This window comes from Capra hircus, chromosome 28 (assembly GCF_001704415.2).
Source record: "Capra hircus breed San Clemente chromosome 28, ASM170441v1, whole genome shotgun sequence".
Lineage (NCBI taxonomy): Eukaryota > Metazoa > Chordata > Mammalia > Artiodactyla > Bovidae > Capra > Capra hircus.
Window position 1 is genome coordinate 39424186 of NC_030835.1, and position 14247 is coordinate 39438432.

Consider the following 14247-nt stretch of genomic DNA (forward strand, 5'->3'; position numbering starts at 1 on the left):
GCAGGAGACACAAGCGACATGGGTTTGATCCCTGGGTTGGGAAGATCCTGTGGAGCTACAAGTGGCAACCCACTCCAGTGTTGTTACCTGGAGAATCTCATGGACAGAGGAGCCTGGAGGGCTACAGTCATGGAGCTACAAAGAGTTGGACATGACTGAGCACACACACACACACACACACATATATATATAGTTGAATCATTTTTGTACACTTGAAATAACCCATTGTAAATTAATTATACTCTAATTAAAAAAAATAATTTAACCCCCCTTCCCCAAAAAAAACCTGATAGGCAAAAATGAAACAAAGGAATATCTTTCAAATGAAAGAAGACAAACCCCAGGAAACGAATTAAATGAAACTGAGATGATCAATGCAGCAGATAGTTTCAAGTAACAGTCAAACATGCCCACTGAAATCAGGAAAAGAATGGAAGAACACAGTGAGAACTTCAGCAAAGAGAGAGAAAATACAAAGAAAAGAGCCATTAAGAATCCCCCTCTGTGGGAAACCCTTCTCTTACCCCAGTCTGGGGCACAGGTCCTGTGCCGAGCTCCCACTCCATCGCTTCTCTGAAATGTCTGGACGTCTTGAGGACGCATCCAGGTTCTGGTCCCCTGAGTCTCAGACCTCCCTATGCCCCAGAATTACTTGGGGATCTTGGCCAGAATATAGACCCAACACCCCATCTCACACACGCCAGCTTAGAATCACTGGGAGCCGGTTCTGGAAATCTATTTTTATTCTGAGCAGTTGCCAGGAGGTTGTTTCTTCCACAGCCAGCCTGCTCCCAGTCCAGCAGCCTCCAGAAGCATCTTTCACCAGATAATAACAGTTGATCCCATTGATATAGAGGCCCAGAAGTACTAAAACGTCATGAAGCCAAACATACTTTTAAAAAGCTTTTCATCGAATCTTGTCTTTTAACTGCTTCTCACTTGGGAATTATTATTTCTCATTACAGCTGGCATTTAGTTGAAACCACATCCCTGAGATTCTTTCACCATGTGATTGCTCTCCAATGATTATCTGAGTTTCTACAAGATAAATGTCTTTTGTTTATATCTGATGCCTATATGGCCTGGACATTCCAGTTCAGTGAAAATCAGAATAATGATCATAGTGAACATTGATGATGTGCTCCATGGGTTCTGGGAACAGTGCTAAGTGCTTGACACGAGTTGACACATTTCATTCTCTCTCAAGGCATGAAAGAGGATGAGGCAGGCGCTTTTGTTGTTGAGTCGCTAGGTTGTGTTGGACTCTTTTGTGACCCCATGGACTGCAGCCTGCCAGGCTCCTCTGTCCATGGGATTCTCCAGGCAAGAATACTGGAGTGGGTTGCCATTCCCTTCTCCAGGGGATCTTCCTGACCCAGGGATTGAGCCAAGGTCTGCCACCTTGCAGGCAGATTCTTTACCATTTGAGCCACCAGGGAAACCATACACCAATTTAAACCTTGGAAAATAGCTTGTCACCGACCTCAGGAGGGTGAGGTGGGGGATAGTTCAAGACTTTCACATTCATGCTATTTTTACTGTGGGGTCAGCTGAAGCCTTTGAAGAAGTCAGTCCATTCTAATACAACCTCTGAGCTGGTCTTTAAGAAGATGACTCCAGTTACACGTTTTTAAAGAGACTCTGTGTTTCCTGGAGAGGTGGGTGGCAGGAGGGAGGTGTGCTCCTTCAAATTCATGTGCATGCTAAGTCACTTCAGTCGCGTCTGACTCTTTGTGACCCCATGGACTGTAGCCCACCAGGCTCCTCTGTCCATGGGATTCTCCAGACAAGAATACTGGAGTGGATTGCCGTGCCTTCCTCCAGGGGATCTTCCCAATCTAGGGATCAAACCCACATCTCTTAGGTCTCCTGCATTGGCAGGTGGATTCTTTACTACTAGGGCCACGTGGGAAGCCCTTCAGTGTTGCATGAGATGCTAAATATCTGTTCCCACCTGTCTCATCCTCTTTCTAAACTCCTTTTTGGCCTGTTTCCTCTTAAATGAAAGGGTTTTAATACTACATCTTATACAGGCAACCATGCGAATGAGCTGAGCTGATGGAATGGAGTTCAGTTCAGTTCAGTTGCTCAGTCGTGTCCGACTCTTTGCGACACCATGAATCGCAGCACGCCAGGCCTCCCTGTCCATCAACAACTCCCAGAGTACACTCAGACTCACATCCATCGAGTCCGTGATGCCATCCAGCCATCTCATCCTCTGTCGTCCCCTTCTCCTCCTGCCCCCAATCCCTCCCAGCATCAGAGCCTTTTCCAATGAGTCAACTCTTTGCATGAGGTGGCCAAAGTACTTGAGTTTCAGCTTTAGCATCATTCCTTCCAAAGAAATCCCAAGGTTGATCTCCTTCAGAATAGACTGGTTGGATCTCCTTGCAGTCCAAGGGACTCTCAAGAGTCTTCTCCAACACCACAGTTCAAAAGCATCAATTCTTCGGTGTTCAGCCTTCTTCACAGTCCAACTCTCACATCCATACATGACCACAGGAAAAACCATATCCTTGACTAGATGGACCTTAGTCGGCAAAGTAATGTCTCTGCTTTTGAATATACTATCTAGGTTGGTCATAACTTTCCTTCCAAGGAGTAAGCGTCTTTTAATTTCATGGCTGCAGTAACCATCTGCAGTGATTTTGGAGCCCCAAAAAATAAAGTCAGACACTGTTTCCACTGTTTCCCCATCTATTTCCCATGAAGTGATGGGACCTGATGCCATAATCTTAGTTTTCTGAATGTTGAGCTTTAAGCCAACATTTTCACTCTCCTCTTTCACTTTCATCAAGAGGCTTTTTAGCTCCTCCTCACTTTCTGCCATAAGGGTGGTGTCATCTGCATATCTAAGGTGATTGATATTTCTCCCGGCAATCTTGATTCCAGCTTGTGCTTCTTCCAGTCCAGCGTTTCTCATGATGTACTTGCATAGAAGTTAAATAAGCAGGGTGACAATATACAGCCTTGACGTACTCCTTTTCCTATTTGGAACCAGTCTGTTGTTCCATGGCCAGTTCTAACTGTTGTTTCCTGACCTGCATACAAATTTCTCAAGAGGCAGGTTAGGTGGTCTGGTATTCCCATCTCTTTCAGAATTTTCCACAGTTCATTGTCATCCACACAGTCGAAGGCTTTGGCATAGTCAATAAAGCAGAAATAGATGTTTTTCTGGAACTCTCTTGCTTTTTCCATGATCCAGCGGATGTTGGCAATTTGCTCTCTGGTTCCTTTGCCTTTTCTAAAACCATCTGGAACATCAGGGAGTAGACTCTGATGGAATGGAAAGCACTCAGTAATGCACAAACCACCAGAGAAATGGAAGGGATCCTTTCTGTCTTGCCGGGGTCCAGCCCCGGTGGATCCAGGGTGATTTGAAGGTGGAGGGACGGAGTCGGCGTCTTTGGAAAAATACATATTTAATCACAGATATAGAGAGATTAGAAATGGATAGTGTAGTAGGAAGATTAGTGGAGAAAAAGAGGCTGAATAACTTGGATTACGTGGAATAGCATCCATGCTCCAGAAGAGAATTCAGCCAGAAAAACGGGAGCAAGAAAGAAGCGACATGGGGGAATCAGTCTTTCTGGAAACTGATCCGATTTCTTTATTTTGGGGTTTGCTTATATACCTTTTGTTACACATAGGGATGAATACAGAGTCACGCGGGGGTCAGCAGTCCTGACCTTTATCAAAATCAGGTGCTTCACATAAATGTATTAAAAAAAAGGTATTAGGGATATTACATCATCTTCTGGCCATGAGTGAGACCTGCTTGCATTTTATGATCCTTTCTTTCTGATAACCAAAAAAACTTATTTCTTCCAAGGGTGTTTTTTCTTAAACCAGGCACCACCCTCCAAATAAAGTTACATTCCTATAGGGTGAGGGTGTAGTGAGTTACAATCAAGAAAGGAATTTATTTAACCCAAGGTTAACATGATTAGTCTTAAAGGTTAATACTTATTTCTCCTATATGCTTAAAGGTTAATGCTTATTTCTCCTATGTGTTAGTTATATTCATTATAAGAGTAGGGAACATGGAGATTTAGCAGCAAACATCAGCCCAACAAATGAAAATCCTTTCACCAATGCTCCCCTTAAGATCTATTTAGTCTTAAGATATGATAAAGTTACATTCTTACATAGCAAGGACACAGTGATTTATAAGAAAGTACAGTGATCTATTACAAAAGAGAAAATCCATTAACTCAAAAAGTCTAGTATTGCTAACCTTAAAAACTACTATATTTCCTTTGCTATATTCCAAATACATTGATTAATATATTCCCAAGTGCCTAAGGATATGGAGGCCTGGCAGCAATCATTGACTCAACAAGAAGAAAAAGCCCTATGCTAATTAAGACTCTCAAAATACTCCAAAACTCTCTGTGCTGTTTATGGTTAAGAGGTAGTAAACAATCATGTGCCTAGTGGCAGCAGTATGGATAATCCTGTCACACAAGCTAGTCTGTCAGCAGAGAGGTTTGACCTGAGACATCCTTGTCCCACCCAGAGCAGGGAATTAGCAGCAATCATTGACACAACAAATGAAGAACCCTTCACCAATATAATTCCTAACCAAAACACTATACTAATAATTTCTAACTCCCCCAAATAATTTGCCTTTAGTAAGTCTAAAACATCTCGTGCCTCTCAGATTGGGAGGCTGTAAACAATCACATGTGGCCGGACAAACCTATACAGGCGGGCTAGATAACCTTCAGAGGAGTCTGCAAGCTGAAACACTCTTGTCACACCCAGGAATTTTTATTGCCTTGGAGCTGCACGTTTACTCCTTCTCCGAGAGAAACGGTTATGAGGGAGAGCCCCCCGTAAAGTCAGAAGTGTAGGTGAGAGCATAAAACAGACTCTGGTTTTGGGGTTAGATGCTCGGGAACAGGGGGTTTCCTGAGGCTTGATCACGCCTTTGCGTATGCCGAGCCTTCTTCCTCATGACCTTTGCCATGGGCGGAGTTCCTCACGCTGGCCCCCGGCACTGTCTCACTTCTAGTTGCTCAGAGCTGGTGCTTTTTAAAAAACAATATGTTCACTGAAAGATTATTTATGAAGTGGTAATATTTTATATAGTGGTTTTAATATTTGTGTAACTTAAAATTCTGAGATGCCCTTGAATAATACAAATATCTACAATACTCTCAGGTACACAAACTACTAGATTTCCTGGTACTTAACAGTAAGACTGCTCACTTCCACCCATAAAACATTAGTCTTTCAAAACCACACCTTTAGGAGTTCACAAATTCGTATTTCTCCCGTGTTTTTAAAAATTATATTCAAACCTTCTTTAAAAAGGAAGCTGAAATCCTCAAGCCAAAAGCCTTAATCTGCCTCTCACAATGTTTATCAAATCATCATGATGTACATTGTATTTATTTTCTTTCAAGTTATATATAAGACTTTGTTTTTATAATTTTAATTTTTTTAGCTTTTAAATACTTAAAAATTGTGTCAATTACACCTCTATAAAGCTGAAAAAATTGAAATCAAATGCCAAAAAAAGCCTTAATCTGAATGAATTCTGAGAAATAGATCAATGAAGAGGATCTTTTATTCATCCCACAGAAAAAATACATATAGTAATTTTCACCTGAAGAAAATATATCTTGTATTTAAAGAACTCAAAGATTAGTTGTCAGGCGTTGCTTTTGGACAATGATCAATAAGAGCTTATCAACAGTAGGATACTGACACCCAGGGCCATCCCCTCTTGCATGCATTACTCTCCGTACTTCCAGCTCCTTTAGTGGTCACTGGTTGCATGGTTGGGGAATCCCACAGAGGAATGAATCATGTGTGAAGCATGGTGCCTCCCCCACAGTGGAATGCTCTCTGAGCTAGGATACTGACTTAGAAAACCACCAAGCACTCACTCTCCAAGAATCTCCATTACTAATTAGCAAGCATGGGAACCCAGCCTGCAAATCGCAGTTGTTCGCATATGTTCTCCGAGGGCTCCATGGACAGCAGTGCCCTGCAGCAGAAGGCTCTCCATGATGCCCATCTGTAAACATGCAGTATACGAGTCTGTTTGGACATTAACTTGAACATATCAATCCTTGTGGAGAGTCCACTGGGAGTCCTGCAGAAACTATCCCAGCATTAGAGTTGTTTCCACCTGAATCCCAAGAGTCATTAACGCTGGATCCAAGATAATGAACCAGTGTCTAGAACTTAATCTTCAGTCATAATGGGCAAGGTTTCTCAGCAGCAGCATTATTCACATTGTAGGTTGGGTGGCTTTTTGTTGTGGGGGACTGTCCTGGGTGTTCCTGCCTGGCCTCTACCCACTGGGTGCCAGGAGCACTGCCTTACAGCTCTGACATCCAGAATGTTTCTGGATACTTCTGGATATTGAAATTTCCTGGGAGCCAGAATTTCCATGGACTGAGAGCCAGTGAGAGAGGGTGCAGGTGAGAACTGGGCTGAGCTGGATGGGGTCATAGGCAACATCTGGCTAGACTTGAGCCTTGAGGACTCCTCTGTGGATAAAGAAAGATGCTGTAAAACAGTGAAACAGGAGTGAAAACAGCCTTGACTTCAGCTGGCCATTCTCAAGTTGTCACCGCTCTGTGAAAGGTGATGGGCGAGGATGCTGAAATTGGTGGGACCCATTAAAGCATAATCTTCATGGAGCTAGAGTTTCTGCCAGGGCTGCAAGCAACAACCAGAGCTTCAGGCCAGAAAATGACTCCAGAAAGGTTGTGTACCTCTGTGCTTACGTGCTGATGGCCCCAACCTCTTATTGTACGCACCACCAATGGTTATGTCATCATAGAATAGGGAACAGGGTCAGGAACCAGAAAGAACAGGAGTGAGTACAAGCAGAGTGTCACAGAGACTCAGCTTGGTGGTTGCTGGTGTCTGATAGGGGTATGGAGTGACTCTGAGCAGAAGCTGAATCGTCCTTTCCAACACACGTGCACACATACAAACATGCACACTTGTACATGCACACGCACACACATGCACATCACACGTAAACGTGTGCTCATCTCAAGCACACACATATATAAATGTACACTCATGTACATGCACACACACACACATGCACAAACATACACAAATATGCAGCCACACACGGACAGGCACACATACACACACACACACGTACACACACTTACGATGGTGAGATATTATGCAAGTCCTCACTGTGTGGAATGTGGGTTGACATTGCAGAAGAGGTGCAGAAGGCTGGGCACAGAGTGTGTCACCAGACAGTCCCCAGTGCAGGGGCAACCCTGTCCATTTGTGTGGGGACGCGGCAGGCTCCAGAAGCAACCTGGGCCTAGTGTAGTCATGTGTTAGAGACGCACATCCACAAGCAGAGAACTGGACTGCGGCACTGAGATGAGCCTCGGCTTACATGGCACCACATTTGTGCAGAAAACCTCAATGAATAAAGATAGTGCTAAGGGGCCAAGTGTTGGCTGCTCTAGTCCCCACAAAGGCCAACCTTGAATAACTGAGATGTAACCCTGTTTCCCTGCTCCAGCTGTTGGCCTCGGGGTGGGAGCCTGTCATCTCTCAGTAGAGTCTTAACAGAATAAAGCCTGGTGATTCTGCAAGTCAGAAATGCGTGGAGGCCACCTGGAGACCTCTCCTCTCCTCAGAGCTTTCCAGCTCATCACATCTCTGCCTTCTTCCTCCTCATTCTCCTGAAGATAAAAGGCAGATAATGAAACACCTTATATTTAGGATGCCTGTATCTTTAAGGTACTAGGAGTAATGACCCACAATCTAAGGGTAGTACCCTCAATCTAGTGAAATACTAATTCAGGCTTTGTTTTCTGCATGGAGACTCATTTTTTAAAAAAAATTTCATTGACATATAGCTCATTTACAATGTATTCACTTCTGCTGTACAGAAAAGTGTATATGTACATCCAATTATACATCTATACATTCTTTTTTAATATTCTTTTCCATTATAGTTTATCACAAGATGATGAATATATTTCCCTGTGCTACACAATAGGACCTTGTTGCTTTTCCATCCTATATATATATATATGTATATGTTAGTTTGCATCTGTCAATCCCCAATTCCAGTCCTTCCCTCCCCCAACGCCCTTCCCCCTTGGCAACCACAAGTCTGTTCTCTCTCCCCGTGATTCTGTGTCTATTTCATAGATAGGTGTGTGCATTGAGACTTGTTTTATTGTAATAGCAGTAAGTCTCATAATGTGTTCTTTTCCTCTTAAAAGAGAAATGATCAGTAAAGCATCTATCATTCTGTCATTAGGGGCCTGAAATGGGCTCCAATCATTTATCGAGGTCCCGTGGAAGGGCGTTTTCTAGACTGGGGAATCAGATCTGTGCTTGCCTTGCATAAGCTGTCAAAGGATGGGCTGAATGCCTGGCTCTTCTCTGCCATCTACCTGGGCATCTCGGCAGGTCCTTTCATCTCCCTCTGCCACTGTCCTCAGCCCTACATCTAGAGGGGTGATTTCTCTAAACCTGTGTGCTAGCAGCCTGGCATGCTTCTAATCCTTTCTAGAAGAAACCCCACCTACTTTTAGCCCTCTTTTTAGTACCTACTGCTATCTGACGACAGGGGCATTTTGGACCATTTTCAATGACAGCAGTTTGCACTGTTTTAAAGCTCCCCTTCCTTCCCCTGTCCTGTTGCATCCTTGCCCTGCCATTCACCCCTCCCCTCCCAGGACTGCTGGCAGCCCCAGGAAGTCTTTGTTCTGTGTAGGGGCAGCCTGTCCAGGATGGCTGCCGCCTGAAACTCTTCCTGGAAGGCTCTGGGCTCCTCAAGACCCTGGCACCTGCCCCACCTGCCTAGACCCGTTTCCCACAGTCATCTCTGACCTTGAGCCTCAGCATCTCTCTCAATGGAGTTCTGGAAGGAAGTTAACGATTGTGGTACATTTTGCAATCACGTGTTCCAATAGCAGTCAGCGGAACTATTTTCCTGACATGCGGGCCTAATGTTCTGTGTTGAATCCACAGTCTTGCTTGGTGAGCCAGCTCGTTTAAAGCCTCCTCAGCTCCATCCTCAGAAAGTCTCTTCCACACACTTCCTGGGTCATTATGTCCCAGTCCAATCCTATCAGGGACATTGTTTCCTGTGTAGCCGCCCAGTCCCACTCAGGGATGTTAGAAGCCAGGCTCATTAGAGGTGGCTGGCCAAGTGTATTAATGGACCTAAAGGGAAAAAATTAAGAACAGTTCTTTCCCTCCACATAATATAGGGTGATTCGCTTTCCTGAACCGTGTGTTGATCCGAAAGGTAATGGGCCTGGACTGTGAAAGTTGTCCCTTGGGTGCCTCTCTGCTCTCCACCCAGGTAGTAGTTACACACAGGAAATGAAGGCAAAGCAGAAAAGCCCAGAAACATAAAAACCTGGAAAAGCTGAGAAATCCTTCGGTCATTCATTTTAACCCCCTCTATCATGGGGGCAGCAGAGGATGAGATGGTTAGATAACATCACCAACTCAATGGACATGAGTTTCAACAAACTCCAGGTGATAGTGAAGAACAGGGGAGCCTGGTGTGCTGCAGTCCACGAGGCTGCAAAGAGTTGGACACAACTTAGCGACTGAACAACAACAAATTGTGCCTCATCCACTAGTCATTCACAAAAGGGTGGGATTGGGAGACTGATATACTCTGAAAATCCAAACAGCCAATTTGAGATTTCACTTGGTGTCATTTTCTCTCTCCATATGGTGAGAGAATCCAATTTTCATTATGAGTCACATAGTCCAAAAGTGCCATGCGGAAACACAGAGAGGACAAGCAGAAGGGCCTGGACTCTTCCCCGGGCCTCCGGGCCTCCCTCCTGAGAAGTGTAGCCTTTCCAGGGCTCTAGGACCAGCCTTCCTGCATCTCCACACTCACTCTGCCTATGGATGTGGCAGGCCGGCTCTGACCAAGACTTCCACCCCCACACTCCAAGATCCGGTGTGTCGCCGGCTGTTCTGGACGGTGATCACTACAGCAGTTGTCACAAGGGTCCAAACATGGGCCGCAGGGTCAGATATTCAGTGGGACCCCTGCCAGATCAGCCTGAAGACAGTAAAGGCCTTCTTGTGGTGTCACAGGGGAGACTCGGGCCAGTTCAGGGTGACAGGAGCCTGAACACCTTTGCTCCATGTGAACAACCAAACTTTGTTTCGCAGCCTGGATTCCTTCCTATATGGCCTCCATGCCCTCTTCAAAGGTGACTTCAGGATAACAGCCCGAGATGAGTGGGTGTTCACAGACATCGACCTGCTGCACAAAGTTGTTGTCCCGGCTCTCAGGATGTCCCTGAAGCTGCATCAGGTAAGTATTCCTTTTTTTTTTTTTTTTTTTTTTTAAGTATAATCCTGAAACATTAGGGGAAAAAATGACCTTTCAAAAACATGGTCCCCTTGCTCAGCATAATTCTGACAAGTAGGCTTCTGACTTAGTAACTAAGTGTGTGCGTGTGTGTGTGTGTGTGTGTGTGTGTGGTGTGTGCTCAGTTGAGTCCCCTCGACTCTGTGGCCCCTTGGACTGTAGCCCTCCAGGCTCCTCTGTCTATGGAATTTTCCAGGCAAGAATACTGGAGTGGTTGCCATTTCCTACTCCAGAGTATCTTCCCAACCCAGGGATCAAACCCGCATCTCTTGCCTCCTGTACTGGCAGACAGGTTCTTTACCACTAGCGCCATCTGGGAAGCCCAGCAACTAAGCACTGAGGCATTGCCTATTTTTTGATGGTATCCATGGTGATGTGCCCTCAAGAGTCCCTAGGAGGTGGTGATCTCCCACTAGCATGGAAGAGGGGACTTGGCTGGAGAAAATGACATCAGAAATGTCCACACTGTGGAGAAAAGTCCTAGGCTTCTATGCCACCAGCTCTATGGGCCCCAAGGCCACTGCGATAGTGAGGTGCCCTCCATCCACCCAGCAGGGCTGAGCGATGTGGAGGTGGACTTGGCCTTGCACCAGGCATCGGCCTCATTGCTGTGTGCACAGCAAGCCAGGACCAGCTTTGTGGTCCTCCCGACCCACAGTTGAATTCTTTCCCCAGGACCAGTTCACTTGCCCCGATGAGTACGAAGACCCAGCAGTCCTCTACGAGGCCATCCAGTCCTTTGAGAAGAAAGTGGTCATCTGCCATGAGGGTGACCCAGCCTGGAGGGGCGCCGTGCTGGCCAACAAGGAGGAGCTGCTGACCCTGAGGCACGTGGTAGATGAGGGCACGGACGAGTACAAGGTGCTCATGCTCCACAGAAGCTTCCTGAGCTTCAAGGTGATCAAGGTATGGGAGCCATCCTTCCCGGCTGCCACCAGCCTCCCGCCTGGGGGGACATGAGAAGAAATATATGGCTGGCCAACAAGTCATTTGGGTTTTCATTCGGGAAAAACCTGAATGAACTTTTCTTGTTTAAAATAATTTATTATATATATTTATTTAATTTTTGGCTGTGCTGGGTCTCTGTTGCTATGTGGGCTTTCTCTAGTTGCGGTGTGTAAGGGCTTCTCACTGGGCTGGCTTCTCTTGCTGTGGAGGATGGGCTCTAGGGCTCACAGGCTTTAGTAGTTGCAGTGCATGGGCTCAGGAGTCGCAGCTCCCGGGCTCTAGAGCATAGGAGCAGTAGTTGCGGTGCATGGGCATAGTTGCTCCTCCATATGTGGGATCTTCTCAGACCAGGGATCAAACCTGAGTCTCCTACATTGGTGAATTCTTTACCACTAAGCCAACAAAGAAGTCCCCTGAACAAACTTTTTTCCCAACATGGTAGCATGGATTGGCACAGACGCCATGCCCCCTAGGCCAGCATCCTCTGTCCAGAGCCACATTTCCCGGGGTCAGGGGGAGTGGGCAGTGCTGGCCAGCATGCAGGGTGGGTGGCCCCGGACAGGCAGTGTGTCTCTGCAGGGCCCTTTCCCACTCAAAGAGCTGTTGTGCAGGTGATGGCTTTGGCAAGAAGTCCTGCTAGGCTAGACACACATGGGGTCAGAATCTAGCTTGTTCCTGGGATTTCTTTGGAAGGAATGATGCTAAAGCTGAAACTCCAGTACTTTGGCCACCTCATGCAAAGAGTTGACTCATTGGAAAAGACTCTGATGCTGGGAGGGATTGGGGGCAGGAGGAGAAGGGGGCGACAGAGGATGAGATGGCTGGACGGCATCACTGACTCGATGGACATGAGTCTGAGTGAACTCCAGGAGTTGGTGATGGACAGGGAGGCCTGGCGTGCTGCGATTCATGGTGTCGCAAAGAGTCGGACACGACTGAGCGACTGAACTGAACTGAAGATTCCAAGCCTCCCTCTCATAACCTATTCCTGGACCCAATAACTTCCTTCCCAGAGATTCTCTTCATACAGCTTCAAATCACCGGGCTGAAACAAAGCCTTCTTTTCTTTTTATTTGATCTCCATGGCCCCATGAAAATGCTATCATATCCACCTTGCTGCCATTCAGACATCACTAAGAAAGCTTTAGGCCAAAGCACAGTGGCCACAGGTCCTCAGACCCAACAGTCTGTAGCCCCGCTCTCTCTCCGCCCCACCATCCACTTTCCTCTGCGTGTCTTCCCCGCGCTGCAGGTGAACAGAGAATGTGTCCGCGGCCTTTGGGCCGGGCAGCAGCAAGAACTCATCTTCCTCCGCAACCGCAACCCCGAGCGCGGCAGCATTCAGAACAACAAGCAGGTCCTCCGGAACCTGATCAATTCCTCCTGTGACCAGCCCCTGGGGTACCCCATGTATGTCTCCCCACTCACTACATCCTACCTGGGGACCCACAGGCAGCTGAAGAACGTCTGGAGCGGACCGCTCACCTTGGACAGCATCAGGGCGTGGCTCCGAACCAAGTGGTTAAGGTGGGTCTTCACGGCAAAGGCATTATTTACCCGGATGGGACGGGCCTGCGAGCTCCGAGGCTTCTGGTAGGGATCTCACTGTCTGCCCATCCTCCTGTGATGAAAACTGCCATGCCCAAATGTCCTCCAACACATCCTTTGTTTCAACAAGCCGTTTCAGATGATGACTCAATGGGAAACGTCATCAGATGAGAGTCTACCTCGCTCTCCCTTCCATCCACGGGCTGAGACGGGTTTGAGTCCTTGGAATGTTGCTGAGGTTACGGGTCTTTGTTACACATCTGTTGCAAAGAATCAGGCTTGAACCAGCCTCCTTGCCCCATCCTGCCCCCAGCCCCATCTCTCATCGAATAAGTTTTCTCACCTGGTGTTCCTGGTTAGTTGGAACAAATTCTAAATTGTTTTGCCTGAATCTAACAGGGCTGTGTGTTGGACCTCAAAGCTGAGGGGGTCCCTGTGGATGGTGGAGCCCGCGCGGCTTTTTCACCCGGGCAGGGTGTATTCACTTACCAGTCCCTGAGGGGCTTCTTCACCCGGGCAGGGTGCATTCATTTATCAGTCACGGAGGTTTGGGGAACAGAAACCCCTCCTTCCATTTGCACGCCATCTGCATCTGCATCGCTTCTCACCAGTACAGTGCGGTCTGCCGTCCTGCTTTGAACACAGATGTGACGGGGCATCTAGGGGAATTAGATATGTTTGGGTGAGAATCCTGGAAGCGTCTCTTCCTCTCAGAGTGCGGAAGGACTGCGACGCAGCGGGCCAGCCGGGCGCGGGCAACACGGAGGACGTGGATGCGGCGCGCGCCCCGCCCGCAGGCGGCAACAGTGCCCCCAGTGGTGAGAGCCGGGAGAGCAGCGCGGAACAGCCCAGAAAGGATGGGAGCCGCCACTGGTCACCCAGGGAAGGGACACGGAGGCCAGGTGAGTGCAGTGGGGGCCTCGTGTTACTGCCAAGGCTCCTCACGTCTCACTGGCCAACACCGTGGGCTATGTTGTCATTCTAGCCTCTGAGAGACCGTTTACACAGGACAGATCAGTATTGGGCCAAAAGATGCCCCCAAGTATACTGACATATAAGTTCTACTCAGAAAAAAACTCGATTCTATGCATTAGATTCAGCTTTTATCCTTTATCCATCTGTCTGTCCCTTACCTCAGCCAGCTGTCTGTCTGTCTATCGGTCCAGTGGTCAGTCTCTTCCACCCATCTCTCACTCCTTCCGAGACCATTGGCTCATGTGTCTCTGTGTTAGGCTGTGTTATAGCTCTTCATGCATGAAGGCGCCTCCCTCCTCCTGTGAATTGACCCATCCCCTCCAAGTCCTGTGATGAGGCAGCCAGCCTCCTGCCCTCCATTGCCTGGTCACTACCGCTCTCCACTTCCTCCCCTTGCACCTGACATTTCAGAGCAT

The 14247-nt window shown here is 47.2% G+C and overlaps 1 protein-coding gene across 1 annotated transcript in view; it reads left to right on the forward strand.

The window, feature by feature from the left end:
* PCNX2 (pecanex homolog 2 (Drosophila)) overlaps nt 1-14247 on the forward strand; it is a 309639-nt gene that overhangs the window by 278403 nt on the left and 16989 nt on the right. The window contains exons 29-32 of the mRNA XM_018042531.1: nt 10159-10303; nt 11036-11266; nt 12561-12835; nt 13571-13758. Coding sequence (XP_017898020.1) covers nt 10159-10303; nt 11036-11266; nt 12561-12835; nt 13571-13758 — 839 coding nt within the window. The remainder of the gene's footprint in view (nt 1-10158; nt 10304-11035; nt 11267-12560; nt 12836-13570; nt 13759-14247) is intronic.